This window comes from Nerophis ophidion, linkage group LG28 (assembly GCF_033978795.1).
Source record: "Nerophis ophidion isolate RoL-2023_Sa linkage group LG28, RoL_Noph_v1.0, whole genome shotgun sequence".
Lineage (NCBI taxonomy): Eukaryota > Metazoa > Chordata > Actinopteri > Syngnathiformes > Syngnathidae > Nerophis > Nerophis ophidion.
This window is the reverse complement of record NC_084638.1, coordinates 25,671,578-25,686,971: the sequence shown is the minus strand read 5'-3', so window position 1 is coordinate 25,686,971 and position 15,394 is coordinate 25,671,578. Positions and strand designations below refer to the sequence as shown.

General features: G+C 45.3%; 1 protein-coding gene across 2 annotated transcripts in view; it reads left to right on the top strand.

Annotated features, from left to right (window-relative positions):
• Nucleotides 1-15,168, top strand: part of LOC133544948 (proenkephalin-A-like) — a 145,310-nt gene extending 130,142 nt beyond the window's left edge. For both annotated transcript variants that reach the window (XM_061890197.1, XM_061890198.1), the window contains one exon: nt 14,401-15,168. In XM_061890197.1, the coding sequence (XP_061746181.1) occupies nt 14,401-14,988 (588 nt within the window). In that variant the 3' untranslated portion in view covers nt 14,989-15,168. The remainder of the gene's footprint in view (nt 1-14,400) is intronic.
• Nucleotides 15,169-15,394: the final 226 nt, after the last annotated feature.

Below are 15,394 nucleotides of genomic sequence, written 5' to 3'. Positions count from 1 at the left end.
CCATAGTGGATCTAACATAATAATGAGAGTCCAGTCCATAGTGGATCTAACATAATAGTGTGAGAGTCCGGTCCATAGTGGATCTAACATAATAGTGAGAGTCCAGTCCATAGTGGATCTAACATAATAGTGTGAGAGTCCAGTCCATAGTGGATCTGACATAATAGTGTAAGTCCAGTCCATAGTGGATCTAACATAATAGTGTGAGAGTCCAGTCCATTGTGGATCTAACATAATAGTGTGAGAGTCCAGTCCATAGTGGATCTAACATAAAAGTGAGAGTCCAGTCCATAGTGGATCTAACATAATAGTGAGAGTCCAGTCTATAGTGGATCTAACATAACAGTGTGAGTCCAGTCAATAGTGGATATAACATAATAGTGTAAGTCCAGTCCATAGTGGATCCAACATAATAGTGAGAGTCCAGTCCATAGTGGATCTAACATAATAGTGTAAGAGTCCAGTCCATAGTGGATCTAACATAATAGTGTAAGTCCAGTCCATAGTGGATCTAACATAATAGTGTGAGAGTCCAGGCCATAGTGGATCTAACATAATAGTGTGAGAGTCCAGTCCATAGTGGATCTAACATAATAGTGAAAGTCCGGTCCATAGTGGATCTAACATAATAGTGTGAGAGTCCAGTCCATAGTGGATCTAACATAATAGTGTGAGAGTCCAGTCCATAGTGGATCTGACATAATAGTGAGAGTTCAGTCCATAGTGGATCTAACATAATAGTGTGAGAGTCCAGTCCATAGTGGATCTAACATAATAGTGTGAGAGTCCAGTCCATAGTGGATCCAACATAATAGTGTGAGTCCAGTCCATAGTGGATCTAACATAATGGTGAGAGTCCAGTCCATAGTGGATCTAACATAATAGTGTGAGAGTCCAGTCCATAGTGGATCTAACCTAATAGTGTGAGTTCAGTCCATAGTGGATCTAACATAAAAGTGTGAGAGTCCAGTCCATAGTGGATCTAACATAATAGTGAGAGTCCAGTCCATAGTGGATCTAACATAATAGTCTGAGAGTCCAGTCCATAGTGGATCTAACATAATAGTGTGAGAGTCCAGTCCATAGTGGATCTAACATAATAGTGTGAGAGTCCAGTCCATAGTGGATCTAACATAATAGTGAGAGTCCAGTCCATAGTGGATCTAACATAATAGTGTGAGAGTCCAGTCCATAGTGGATCCAACATAATAGTGTGAGTCCAGTCCATAGTGGATCTAACATAATGGTGAGAGTCCAGTCCATAGTGGATCTAACATAATAGTGTGAGAGTCCAGTCCATAGTGGATCTAACCTAATAGTGTGAGTTCAGTCCATAGTGGATCTAACATAAAAGTGTGAGAGTCCAGTCCATAGTGGATCTAACATAATAGTGAGAGTCCAGTCCATAGTGGATCTAACATAATAGTCTGAGAGTCCAGTCCATAGTGGATCTAACATAATAGTGTGAGAGTCCAGTCCATAGTGGATCTAACATAATAGTGTGAGAGTCCAGTCCATAGTGGATCTAACATAATAGTGAGAGTCCAGTCCATAGTGGATCTAACATAATAGTGTGAGAGTCCAGTCCATTGTGGATCTAACATAATAGTGTGAGAGTCCAGTCCATAGTGGATCTAACATAATAGTGTGAGAGTCCAGTCCATAGTGGATCTAACATAATAGTGAGAGTCCAGTCCATAGTGGATCTAACATTATAGTGTGAGAGTCCAGTCCATAGTGGATCTAACATAATAGTGAGAGTCCAGTCCATAGTGGATCTAACCTAATAGTGTGAGTTCAGTCCATAGTGGATCTAACATAAAAGTGTGAGAGTCCAGTCCATAGTGGATCTAACATAATAGTGTGAGAGTCCAGTCCATAGTGGATCTAACATAATAGTGTGAGAGTCCAGTCCATAGTGGATCTGACATAATAGTGTGAGAGTCCAGTCCATAGTGGATCTAACATAATAGTGAGAGTCCAGTCCATAGTGGATCTAACATAATAGTGTGAGAGTCCAGTCCATTGTGGATCTAACATAATAGTGTGAGAGTCCAGTCCATAGTGGATCTAACATAATAGTGTGAGAGTCCAGTCCATAGTGGATCTAACATAATAGTGAGAGTCCAGTCCATAGTGGATCTAACATAATAGTGTGAGAGTCCAGTCCATAGTGGATCTAACATAATAGTGAGAGTCCAGTCCATAGTGGATCCAACATAATAATGTGAGAGTCCAGTCCATAGTGGATTTAACATAATAGTGTGAGGGTCCAGTCCATAGTGGATCTAACATAATAGTGAGAGTTCAGTCCATAGTGGATCTAACATAATAGTAAGAGTCCAGTCCATAGTGGATCTAACATAATAGGGTGAGAGTCCAGTCCATAGTGGATCCAACATAATAGTGTGAGTCCAGTCCATAGTGGATCTAACATAATGGTGAGAGTCCAGTCCATAGTGGATCTAACATAATAGTGTGAGAGTCCAGTCCATAGTGGATCTAACATAATAGTGTGAGTTCAGTCCATAGTGGATCTAACATAATAGTGTGAGAGTCCAGTCCATAGTGGATCTAACATAATAGTGAGAGTCCAGTCCATAGTGGATCTAACATAATAGTGTGAGAGTCCAGTCCATAGTGGATCTAACATAATAGTGTGAGAGTCCAGTCCATAGTGGATCTAACATAATAGTGTGAGAGTCCAGTCCATAGTGGATCTAACATAATAGTGAGAGTCCAGTCCATAGTGGATCTAACATAATAGTGTGAGAGTCCAGTCCATTGTGGATCTAACATAATAGTGTGAGAGTCCAGTCCATAGTGGATCTAACATAATAGTGTGAGAGTCCAGTCCATAGTGGATCTAACATAATAGTGTGAGAGTCCAGTCCATAGTGGATCTAGCATAATAGTGTGAGAGTCCAGTCCATAGTGGATCTAACATAATAGTGAGAGTCCAGTCCATAGTGGATCTAACATAATAGTGTGAGAGTCCAGTCCATTGTGGATCTAACATAATAGTGTGAGAGTCCAGTCCATAGTGGATCTAACATAATAGTGAGAGTCCAGTCCATAGTGGATCTAACATAATAGTGTGAGAGTCCAGTCCATAGTGGATCTAACATAATAGTGAGAGTCCAGTCCATAGTGGATCTAACATAATAGTGTGAGAGTCCAGTCCATAGTGGATCTAACATAATAGTGAGAGTCCAGTCCATAGTGGATCTAACATAATAGTGTGAGAGTCCAGTCTATAGTGGATCTAACATAATAGTGTGAGAGTCCAGTCCATAGTGGATCTAACATAATAGTGAGAGTCCAGTCTATAGTGGATCTAACATAATAGTGTGAGAGTCCAGTCAATAGTGGATCTAACATAATAGTGTGAGATTCCAGTCCATTGTGGATCTAACATAATAGTGTGAGAGTCCAGTCCATAGTGGATCTAACATAATAGTGTGAGAGTCCAGTCCATTGTGGATCTAACATAATAGTGTGAGAGTCCAGTCCATAGTGGATCTAACATAATAGTGTGAGAGTCCAGTCAATAGTGGATCTAACATAATAGTGTGAGAGTCCAGTCCATTGTGGATCTAACATAATAGTGTGAGAGTCCAGTCTATAGTGGATCTAACATAATAGTGTGAGAGTCCAGTCCATAGTGAATCTAACATAATAGTGTGAGAGTCCAGTCTATAGTGGATCTAACATAATAGTGTGAGAGTCCAGTCCATTGTGGATCTAACATAATAGTGTGAGAGTACAGTCCATAGTGGATCTAACATAATAGTGTGAGAGTCCAGTCTATAGTGGATCTAACATAATAGTGTGAGAGTCCAGTCAATAGTGGATCTAACATAATAGTGTGAGAGTCCAGTCCATTGTGGATCTAACATAATAGTGTGAGAGTCCAGTCTATAGTGGATCTAACATAATAGTGTGAGAGTCCAGTCCATAGTGAATCTAACATAATAGTGTGAGAGTCCAGTCTATAGTGGATCTAACATAATAGTGTGAGAGTCCAGTCCATTGTGGATCTAACATAATAGTGTGAGAGTACAGTCCATAGTGGATCTAACATAATAGTGTGAGAGTCCAGTCCATAGTGGATCTAACATAATAGTGTGAGAGTACAGTCCATAGTGGATCTAACATAATAGTGTGAGAGTCCAGTCTATAGTGGATCTAACATAATAGTGTGAGAGTCCAGTCCATAGTGGATCTAACATAATAGTGAGAGTCCAGTCCATAGTGGATCTAACATAATAGTGTGAGAGTCCAGTCCATAGTGGATCTAACATAATAGTGAGAGTCCAGTCCATAGTAGATCTAACATAATAGTGTGAGAGTCCAGTCTATAGTGGATCTAACATAATAGTGTGAGAGTCCAGTCCATAGTGGATCTAACATAATAGTGAGAGTTCAGTCCATAGTGGATTTAACAGAATAGTGAGAGTCCAGTCCATAGTGGATCTAACATAATAGTGTGAGAGTCCAGTCCATAGTGGATCCAACATAATAGTGTGAGTCCAGTCCATAGTGGATCTAACATAATGGTGAGAGTACAGTCCATACTGGATCTAACATACTAGTGTGAGAGTCCAGTCCATAGTGGATCTAACATAATAGTGTGAGTTCAGTCCATAGTGGATCTAACATAAAAGTGTGAGAGTCCAGTCCATAGTGGATCTAACATAATAGTGAGAGTCCAGTCCATAGTGGATCTAACATAATAGTGTGAGAGTCCATATCATAGTGGATCTAACATAATAGTGAGAGTCCAGTCCATAGTGGATCCAACATAATAGTGTGAGAGTCCAGTCCATAGTGGATCCAACATAATAGTGTGAGAGTCCAGTCCATAGTGGATCTAACATAATAGTGTGAGAGTCCAGTCCATAGTGGATCTAATATAGTAGTGTGAGAGTCCAGTCCATAGTGGATCTAACATGATAGTGTGAGTTCAGTCCATAGTGGATTTAACATAATAGTGTGAGAGTCCAGTCCATAGTGGATCTAACATAATAGTGTGAGAGTCCAGTCCATAGTGCATCTAACATGACAGTTAGAGTCCAGTCCATAGTGGATCTAACATAATAGTGTGAGAGTCCAGTCCATAGTGGATCTAACATAATAGTTTGAGAGTCCAGTCCATAGTGGATCTAACATAATAGTGTGAGAGTCCAGGCCACAGTGGATCTAACATAATAGTGTGAGAGTCCAGTCCATAGTGGATCTAACATAATAGTGTGAGGGTCCAGTCCATAGTGGATCTAACATAATAGTGAGAGTTCAGTCCATAGTGGCTCTAACATAATAGTGTGAGAGTCCAGTCCATAGTGGATCTAACATAATAGTGTGAGAGTCCAGTCCATAGTAGATCTAATATGATAGTTAGAGTCCAGTCCATAGTGGATCTAACATAATAGTGTGAGAGTCCAGTCCATAGTGGATCTAACATGATAGTGAGAGTCCAGTCCATAGTGGATCTAACATAATAGTGTGAGTTCAGTCCATAGTGGATCTAACATAATAGTGTGAGAGTCCAGTCCATAGTTGATCTAACATAATAGTGTGAGAGTCCAGTCCATAGTGGATCTAACATAATAGTGTGAGAGTCCAGGCCATAGTGGATCTAACATAATAGTGTGAGAGTCCAGTCTATAGTGGATCTAACATGATAGTGTGAGAGTCCAGTCCATAGTGGATCTAACATAATAGTGTGAGAGTCCAGTCCATTGTGGATCTAACATAATAGTGTGAGAGTCCAGTCCATAGTGGATCTAACATAATAGTGTGAGAGTCCAGTCCATAGTGGATCTAACATAATAGTGTGAGAGTCCAGTCCATAGTGGATCTAACATAATAGTGTGAGAGTCCAGTCCATAGTGGATCTAACATAATAGTGTGAGAGTCCAGTCCATAGTTGATCTAACATAATAGTGTGAGAGTCCAGTCCATAGTGGATCTAACATAATAGTGTGAGAGTCCAGGCCATAGTGGATCTAACATAATAGTGTGAGAGTCCAGTCTATAGTGGATCTAACATGATAGTGTGAGAGTCCAGTCCATAGTGGATCTAACATAATAGTGTGAGAGTCCAGTCCATTGTGGATCTAACATAATAGTGTGAGAGTCCAGTCCATAGTGGATCTAACATAATAGTGTGAGAGTCCAGTCCATAGTGGATCTAACATAATAGTGTGAGAGTCCAGTCCATAGTGGATCTAACATAATAGTGTGAGAGTCCAGTCCATAGTGGATCTAACATAATAGTGTGAGAGTCCAGTCCATAGTGGATCTAACATAATAGTGTGAGAGTCCAGTCTATAGTGGATCTAACATAATAGTGTGAGAGTCCAGTCCATAGTGGATCTAACATAATAGTGTGAGAGTCCAGTCCATAGTGGATCTAACATAATAGTGTGAGGGTCCAGTCCATAGTGGATCTAACATAATAGTGAGAGTTCAGTCCATAGTGGATCTAACATAATAGTGTGAGAGTCCAGTCCATAGTGGATCTAACATGATAGTTAGAGCCGAGCCCATAGTGGATCTAACATAATAGTGTGAGAGTCCAGTCCATAGTGGATCTAACATGATAGTGAGAGTCTAGTCCATAGTGGATCAAACATAATAGTGTGAGAGTCCAGTCCATAGTGGATCTAATATAGTAGTGTGAGAGTCCAGTCCATAGTGGATCTAACATAATAGTGTGAGTTCAGTCCATAGTGGATCTAACATAATAGTGTGAGAGTCCAGTCCATAGTGGATCTAACATAATAGTGTGAGAGTCCAGTCCATAGTGGATCTAACATAATAGTGTGAGAGTCCAGTCCATAGTGGATCTAACATAATAGTGTGAGAGTCCAGTCCATAGTGGATCTAACATAATAGTGTGAGAGTCCAGGCCATAGTGGATCTAACATAATAGTGCGAGAGTCCAGTCTATAGTGGATCTAACATAATAGTGTGAGAGTCCAGTCCATAGTGGATCTAACATGATAGTTAGAGTCCAGTCCATAGTGGATCTAACATAATATTGTGAGAGTCCAGTCCATAGTCGATCTAACATAATAGTGTGAGAGTCCAGTCCATAGTGGATCTAACATAATAGTGTGAGAGTCCAGTCCATAGTGGATCTAACATAATAGTGTGAGAGTCCAGTCCATAGTGGATCTAACATAATAGTGTGAGAGTCCAGGCCATAGTGGATCTAACATAATAGTGTGAGAGTCCAGTCTATAGTGGATCTAACATAATAGTGTGAGAATCTAGTCCATAGTGGATCTAACATAATAGTGTGAGAGTCCAGTCCATAGTGGATCTAATATAGTAGTGTGAGAGTCCAGTCCATAGTGGATCTAACATAATAGTGTGAGTTCAGTCCATAGTGGATCTAACATAATAGTTTGAGAGTCCAGTCCATAGTGGATCTAACATAATAGTGTGAGAGTCCAGTCCATAGTGGATCTAACATAATAGTGTGAGAGTCCAGTCCATAGTGGATCTAACATAATAGTGTGAGAGTCCAGTCCATAGTGGATCTAACATAATAGTGTGAGAGTCCAGTCCATAGTGGATCTAACATAATAGTGTGAGAGTCCAGTCCATAGTGGATCTAACATAATAGTGTGAGAGTCCAGTCCATAGTGGATCTAACATAATAGTGTGAGAGTCCAGGCCATAGTGGATCTAACATGATAGTGTGAGAGTCCAGTCTATAGTGGATCTAACATAATAGTGTGAGAGTCCAGTCCATAGTGGATCTAACTTGATAGTTAGAGTCCAGTCCATAGTGGATCTAACATAATAGTGTGAGAGTCCAGTCCATAGTGGATCTAACATAATAGTGTGAGGGTCCAGTCCATAGTGGATCTAACATAATAGTGAGAGTTCAGTCCATAGTGGATCTAACATAATAGTGTGAGAGTCCAGTCCATAGTGGATCTAACATAATAGTGTGAGAGTCCAGTCCTTAGTGGATCTAACATAATAGTGTGAGAGTCCAGTCCATAGTGGATCTAATATAATAGTCCAGTCCATAGTGGATCTAACATAATAGTTAGAGTCCAGTCCATAGTGGGGTGAGAAGGAAACCACCCTGAGCAGAGACAGGTCAGCAGTGCAGAGACGTCCCCAACTGATGCACAGATGAGTGGTCCACCCCGGGTCCCGACTTTGGACATCTAGCGCTTCATTCATGGCCACCGAACCTGTTCACCCCCCAGGAAGGAGAGGGGAGCAGAGCAGAAAATAAATGGCAGATCAACTGGTCTAAAGAAGGGTTTATTTAAAGGCCAGAGTATACAAATGAGTATTGATAGGGTTAGAGTACCACCGGAATGGTGTGCGAAGGTTGGACTCTACAGTTAGTTTCAGTGATGGAATATTTTCCTCGGCGGCGGCACGGCGTAGTGGTTAGAGCGGCTGTGGCAGAAACCTGAGGGTTGCCGATTCGCTCCCCGCTTCTTGACTTCCAAATTGCTGCCGTTGTGTCTTCGGGCAGGACACTTCACCCCTGCCACCAGTTTCGCTTACACTTCGCCTCTGTGAGTCCAACCCAGAGCAGCTGTGGCTACAAAAGTAGCTTACCACCACCAGGTGTGAATACTGATGGTTTCTCACTTCTCTGTGAAGTGCTTTGAGTGTCGAGAAAAGCGCTATATAATTCTAATTCATTACCCGGGAGTTAAACCGGAAGGCAAAGCTTTCTATTTACCGGTCAATCTGTGATCCAGTCCTCAGCTTTGGTCATCAGGCTTGGTTTGTGACCCAAAGGACAAGTTCACGGATACAAGCGCCCGAAAGTATTTTCCTCCGTAGAGTGGCGGGGTTTTCCCGTAGAGGTAGGGTGAGAAGCTGCTCCTCCACATGGAGAGGAGCCAGATGAGGTGGCTCGGACATTTGGTTCAGGTGTCCCCCAGACGTCGTCCTTGGGAGGCATTCAGGGCACATTCAACCAGTAGGGAAGACCCAGGACATGTTGGAAAGACTATGTTTCCCATTTGGCCCAGTTGTAGGACTTAACGTATCTCGGGCTCTGGTTTAAGAGTGAGGAAAGGCTAAGGGGAACAGGAAAATCGGCGTAGCGTTGGACGTATTTTGATTGACCAGACGATCTAAGTCCCCTCACCTGTGGTCAAGAGATTTGTGTAGTGACTGAACGCGGATACAAGCGTCCGGAATGAGTTTCCGCAGTAGAGTGGTGGGGGTTTTCCTTAGAGATAGGGTAAGAAGCTGCTTCTCCACATGGAGAGGTGCCAGATGAGGTGGCTCGGGCATTTGGTTCAGGTGTCCCCCAGACGTCATCCTTGGGAAGCTTTCAGGGCACAGTCAACCAGTAGGGAAGACCCAGGACATGTTGGAAAGACTCTGTCTCCCATTTGGCCCAGTTGTAAGACTTAACGTATCTCAGGCTCTGGTTTGAGAGTGAGGAAAGGCTAAGGGGAACAGGAAAATCAGCGTAGCGTTGGACGTATTGTGATTGACCAGACGATCTAAGTCCCCTCATCTATGGTCAAGAGATTTGTGTAGTGACTGAACGCGGATACAAGCGTCCGGAATGAGTTTCCGCAGTAGAGTGGTGGGGGTTTTCCTTAGAGATAGGGTAAGAAGCTGCTCTTCCACATGGAGAGGAGCCAGATGAGGTGGCTCGGGCATTTGGTTCAGGTGTCCCCCAGACGTCGTCCTTGGGAGGCATTCAGGGCACAGTCAACCAGTAGGGAAGACCCAGGACATGTTGGAAAGACTCTGTCTCCCATTTGGCCCAGTTGTAGGACTTAACGTATCTCAGGCTCTGGTTTGAGAGTGAGGAAAGGCTAAGGGGAACAGGAAAATCAGCGTAGCGTTGGACGTATTGTGATTGACCAGACGATCTAAGTCCCCTCATCTATGGTCAAGAGATTTGTGTAGTGACTGAACGCGGATACAAGCGTCCAGAATGAGTTTCCGCAGTAGAGTGGTGGGGGTTTTCCTTAGAGATAGGGTAAGAAGCTGCTTCTCCACATGGAGAAGAGCCAGAGGAGGTGGCTCGGGCATTTGGTTCAGGTGTCCCCCAGACGTCGTCCTTGGGAGGCATTCAGGGCACATTCAACCAGTAGGGAAGACCCAGGACATGTTGGAAACACTGTGTCTCCCATTTGGCCCAGTTGTAGGACTTAACGTATCTCGGGCTCTGGTGTGAGAGTGGGGAAAGGCTACGGGGAACAGGAAAATCGGCGTAGCGTTGGACGTATTGTGATTGACCAGACGATCTAAGTCCCTTCATCCATGGTCAAGAGATTTGTGTAGTGACTGAACGCGGATACAAGCGTCCGGAATGAGTTTCCGCAGTAGAGTGGTGGGGGTTTTCCTTAGAGATAGGGTAAGAAGCTGCTTCTCCACATGGAGAGGTGCCAGATGAGGTGGCTCGGGCATTTGGTTCAGGTGTCCCCCAGACGTCATCCTTGGGAAGCTTTCAGGGCACAGTCAACCAGTAGGGAAGACCCAGGACATGTTGGAAAGACTCTGTCTCCCATTTGGCCCAGTTGTAAGACTTAACGTATCTCAGGCTCTGGTTTGAGAGTGAGGAAAGGCTAAGGGGAACAGGAAAATCAGCGTAGCGTTGGACGTATTGTGATTGACCAGACGATCTAAGTCCCCTCATCTATGGTCAAGAGATTTGTGTAGTGACTGAACGCGGATACAAGCGTCCGGAATGAGTTTCCGCAGTAGAGTGGTGGGGGTTTTCCTTAGAGATAGGGTAAGAAGCTGCTTCTCCACATGGAGAAGAGCCAGAGGAGGTGGCTCGGGCATTTGGTTCAGGTGTCCCCCAGACGTCGTCCTTGGGAGGCATTCAGGGCACATTCAACCAGTAGGGAAGACCCAGGACATGTTGGAAACACTGTGTCTCCCATTTGGCCCAGTTGTAGGACTTAACGTATCTCGGGCTCTGGTGTGAGAGTGGGGAAAGGCTACGGGGAACAGGAAAATCGGCGTAGCGTTGGACGTATTGTGATTGACCAGACGATCTAAGTCCCTTCATCCATGGTCAAGAGATTTGTGTAGTGACTGAACGCGGATACAAGCGTCCGGAATGAGTTTCCGCAGTAGAGTGGTGGGGGTTTTCCTTAGAGATAGGGTAAGAAGCTGCTTCTCCACATGGAGAGGAGCCAGATGAGGTGGCTCGGGCATTTGGTTCAGGTGTGCACCAGACGTCGTCCTTGGGAGGCCTTAAGGGCACATTCAACCGGTAGGGAAGACCCAGGACATGTTGGAAAGACTGTGTCTTCCATTTGGCCCAGTTGTAGGACTTTAAGTATCTCGGGCTCTGGTTCGAGAGGGAGGAAAGGCTAAGGAGAACAGGCGAATCGGCATAGTGTTGGAAGCATTGCGATTTACCAGTCGATCAAAGTCCCCTCACCAATGGTCAAGAGATTTGCGTAGTGACTGAACACGGATACAAGCGTCCGGAATGAGTTCCCGCAGTAGAGTGGTGGGGGTTTTCCTTAGAGATAGGGTGAGAAGCTGCTTCTCCACATTCAGAGGAGCCAGATGAGGTGGTTCAGATGTCCCCCAAGTGTCGTCCTTGGGAGGCATTCAGGGCACATTCAAATGGTAGGGAAGACCCAGGACATGTTGGAAAGACTATGTCTCCCATTTGGCCTGGGACTATCCCGGGATCCCCAGGCAGGAGCTGGACTAAAAGGAAAGTCTGGGCTTTGCTGCTTAGGTTGCTCTCACAGAGACCCGCCCCTTGAATACTTGGAAGAAGATGGATGGATGGATGGATGGATGGATGGATGGATGGATGGATGAAAAACTGGACTTACAGCCATGAAAATGGAGGATTAATCCTAACCCTCAACCTAAAACTTGCAATGTGGAATTCTGAAACAAAATACTGCAATGTTGTTCTTCGGAGAGGAAACGTGTAGCTAGAGTCTGTTATTGTGATAAAATGCCGATATTTTGGGACAAAAAAGATTGGCATTTTACGAATAATATCGTGATTTTGCGAGAAATTCTTACAATTTTACAAGAACGTGTTGGCCCTGAGATGAGGTGGACACTTGTCCAGGGTGCACCCCGCCCTCCTTGTCCAGGGTGTACCCCGCCCTACTTGTCCAGGGTGTAACCCGCCCTCCGCCCAAGTGCAGCTGGGATAGGCTCCTGCCTCCCTGTAACCCCGAGAAGGACAAGCACTAGAAAATGGTTCGATGAATGGCCGCTTGTACCTGTGATCTTGTCCTTTAGCTCATAACCCAGAGCTTGTGACCATAGGTGAGGATAGGGACGTAAATCGACTGTTAAATTGAGAGCTTTGCCTTCCGGCTCAGGTCCTTGTTCACCACGACAGACCCATCTCACGAGCCATTCTTCCCTGACTCGTGAACAAGAACCCAAGGTACTTGTACTCCTCTACTTGGGGCAGGCTCTCCTCTCCAACCCAGAAAAGGGCAATCTACCCCTTTCCGGGCAAGAACCACGGACTCGAACTTGGAAGTGCTGATATTTATCCCAGCTTCACTCGTTATGTTTCATTTTAAAAGTCATTAAAGCTGTTTCCATAAAAGCTAGGCACTGGTAGGTTCATTTCCTGGCCAGGCTTGCATCAGGAAGGACAACCAGTGTAAACGTTAGCTACGCACTTGTCTCTCTACAGCAAAAGACAAACAACAGATAAGCTAAGGAGTTTTGCGTTCTGTTCTTTGTTTCCTTACTGGACTCACAAAGAACCGAACCATGACGGTCAAACCAAGACAAATTGCGAGTTGGGAGAACAGTATCAAATTTTCCCTGAGTTGATTTATCGGAAAATTATCTGCCATTAATTTATTTCCATCCATGTTTGTCCGCTTATCCGAGGTTGGGTTGCGGGGCAACTGCCTAAGCAGGGAAGCCCAGACTTCCCTCTCCCCACTTCGCCCAGCCCTTCTCGGGGGATCCCGAGAAGTTCCCAGGCCAGCCGGGAGACATAGTCTTCTTAAGGTGTCCCTGGATCTTACCCGTGGCCTCCTATAGGTCAGATATATGCCCTAAACACCTCCGTAGGGAGGCGTTTAGGTAGCATCCTGACCAGATGCCCGAACCACCTCATCTGGCTCCTCTCCATGTGAAGGAGCAGCGGCTTTACTTTGAGTTCCTCCCAGATGGCAGAGCTTCTCACCCTATCTCTAAGGGAGAGACCCACCACCTGATGGACCAAAACTTCTTGTCCTTTAAGACATAACCCAAAGCTTGTGACCATAGGTGAGGATAGGGACGTAGGTTGATTGGTAAATTGAGAGCTTTGCCTTCCGGTTCAGCTCTTTCTTCACCACAACGGACCGATACAGGGTCCGCATTTCTGCAGACGCAGCAGCGATCCGCCTGTCGATATCACGATCCACTCTTCCCTCACTCGTGAACAAGACTCCCAGGTACTTGAACTCCTCCACTTGGGGCAGGATCTCCTCTCCGACCCAGAGATGGCACTCCACAAGTTTCTGGGCGAGAAACACCGACTCGTACTTGGAAGTGCTGAGCCCCACTTTTTATGATTCATTTTAAAAGTGATTATAGCTGTTTTCATAAAAGCCAGGCACTGGTAGGTGCAAGTCCTGGCCAGACTTGCAACAGGAAGGACAATCAGTACATGATGTCGTTTGCCGTAGAGATGCAAGTGAGGGGGTGTGACCCCCTCACTTGCACTCCACGACAAACAACAAATAAGCTAAGGAGTTGTACTTTCTCTATTTTGTTTCCTTACTGTAGTCACAAAGAACCGATCCGTGACGGTCAAACCAAGACAAATAGCGAGTCGGGAGAGTAGTATCAAATTTTCCCTGAGTTTATACATCCGAAAATTCTCTGCCATCTTTTTATTTCCATCCATCTTATTCCGCTTATCTGAGGTTGGGTTGCGGGGCAACTGCCTAAGCAGGGAAGCCCAGACTTCCCTCTCCCCACTTCGTCCAGCTCTTCCCGGGCGATTCTGAGGCGCTCCCAGGCCAACTGGGAGAGATAGTCTTCCCAACGTGTCCTGGGTCTTCCCTGTGGCCTCCTACCGGTCGGACGTGCCCTAAACCCCTCCCTAGGGAGGCGTTCGGGTGGAGCAGCAACGGCTTTACTTTGAGCTCCTCCCGGATGACAGAGCTTCTCACCCTATCTCTAAGGGAGAGACCCGGCACCCGGCGGAGGAAACTCATTTGTACCCGGGATCTTGTCCTTTCGGTCATAACCCAAAGCTCATGACCATAGGTGAGGATGGGGAAGTAAATCGCCCGGTAAAATGAGAGCTTTGCCTTCCGGCTCAGCTCCCTCTTCACCACAACAGACCGATCTCACAAGCCATCCTTCCCTGACTCGTGAACAAGACCCCAAGGTACTTGTACTAACGGGATGATAATCAAATCAATGCCAATTTTTTTCCAGACATGCTCACTCGAGTGTGACGGTGAGTTGGACGGCCAGAAGCTGAGCCTCTGCTGGGAGATCCTACTGGAGGAAGAAAGCCACGTTCCTCTCGGTGGGGACGTCCGACCACAAGAAGAATCTGAGTCAACCGGCAACATCCGCGCTAACGTCGAGGATGAAACGTCACCGGCACACCAACTGACCAAGAAGTACGGCGGATTCATGAAGCGCTACGGGGGTTTTATGTCTCGGCGGTCTTCTCCAGAAGGCCTTTTCGGCGACCCCGTGAATCGCGACGAGGAGGAACGCGCTCGGCTGGTTGTCCTTAAAATCCTAAATGCGGCGCACGGCGGGGAGGGCGGAGACGAGGCGGGCGAAGCGGCCAAGCGCTACGGCGGCTTTATGAGGCGGGCCGACGACACGGAGGTTCGGGGCGACCTGCTGGAGGCGGTGTTAGGCCGCGGGTTGAGAAAGAGGTACGGGGGCTTCATGAGGCGTGTGGGCAGACCCGAGTGGCTGGTGGACAGCTACAAGAACGGGGGAGCTTCCAAGCGTGCATGGGAAAACGGCGACCTCCAGAAAAGGTATGGGGGCTTCATGGACTAGGAGCCGTTTTTTATGACCCCCATACCGAGTTTTTTTTTTTTATCAAACCCATCCTCTTCATCCAGCTTTGTACAGTGTGCCGCTGACTCTGTCAGCCACCGCTTCTTCAGTGAGTCCTGTGATGACATTAAATATATGCATATATCATTTTTTTTCGACATATTGTTTATTAAAAGGTTGTGTTGATCAATTCCATGTGGTCCTTTTTCTCTATACTCCTGAAAATACTGTAGCTGTTGGAATGAGAAGACAAGCCATAACTCCCTTCTTGTCTCTCCCTGTCCGGCAGAAGAACAGATATGTGGATTCGTTCTGAAGGGAGGAGGGGGGGGCAGTGGGGTATGGAAAAAGACAAGACTTCCAGGGGGTTTTCAGATCAACTTAGCCGATGCAAATTGAATGTGTT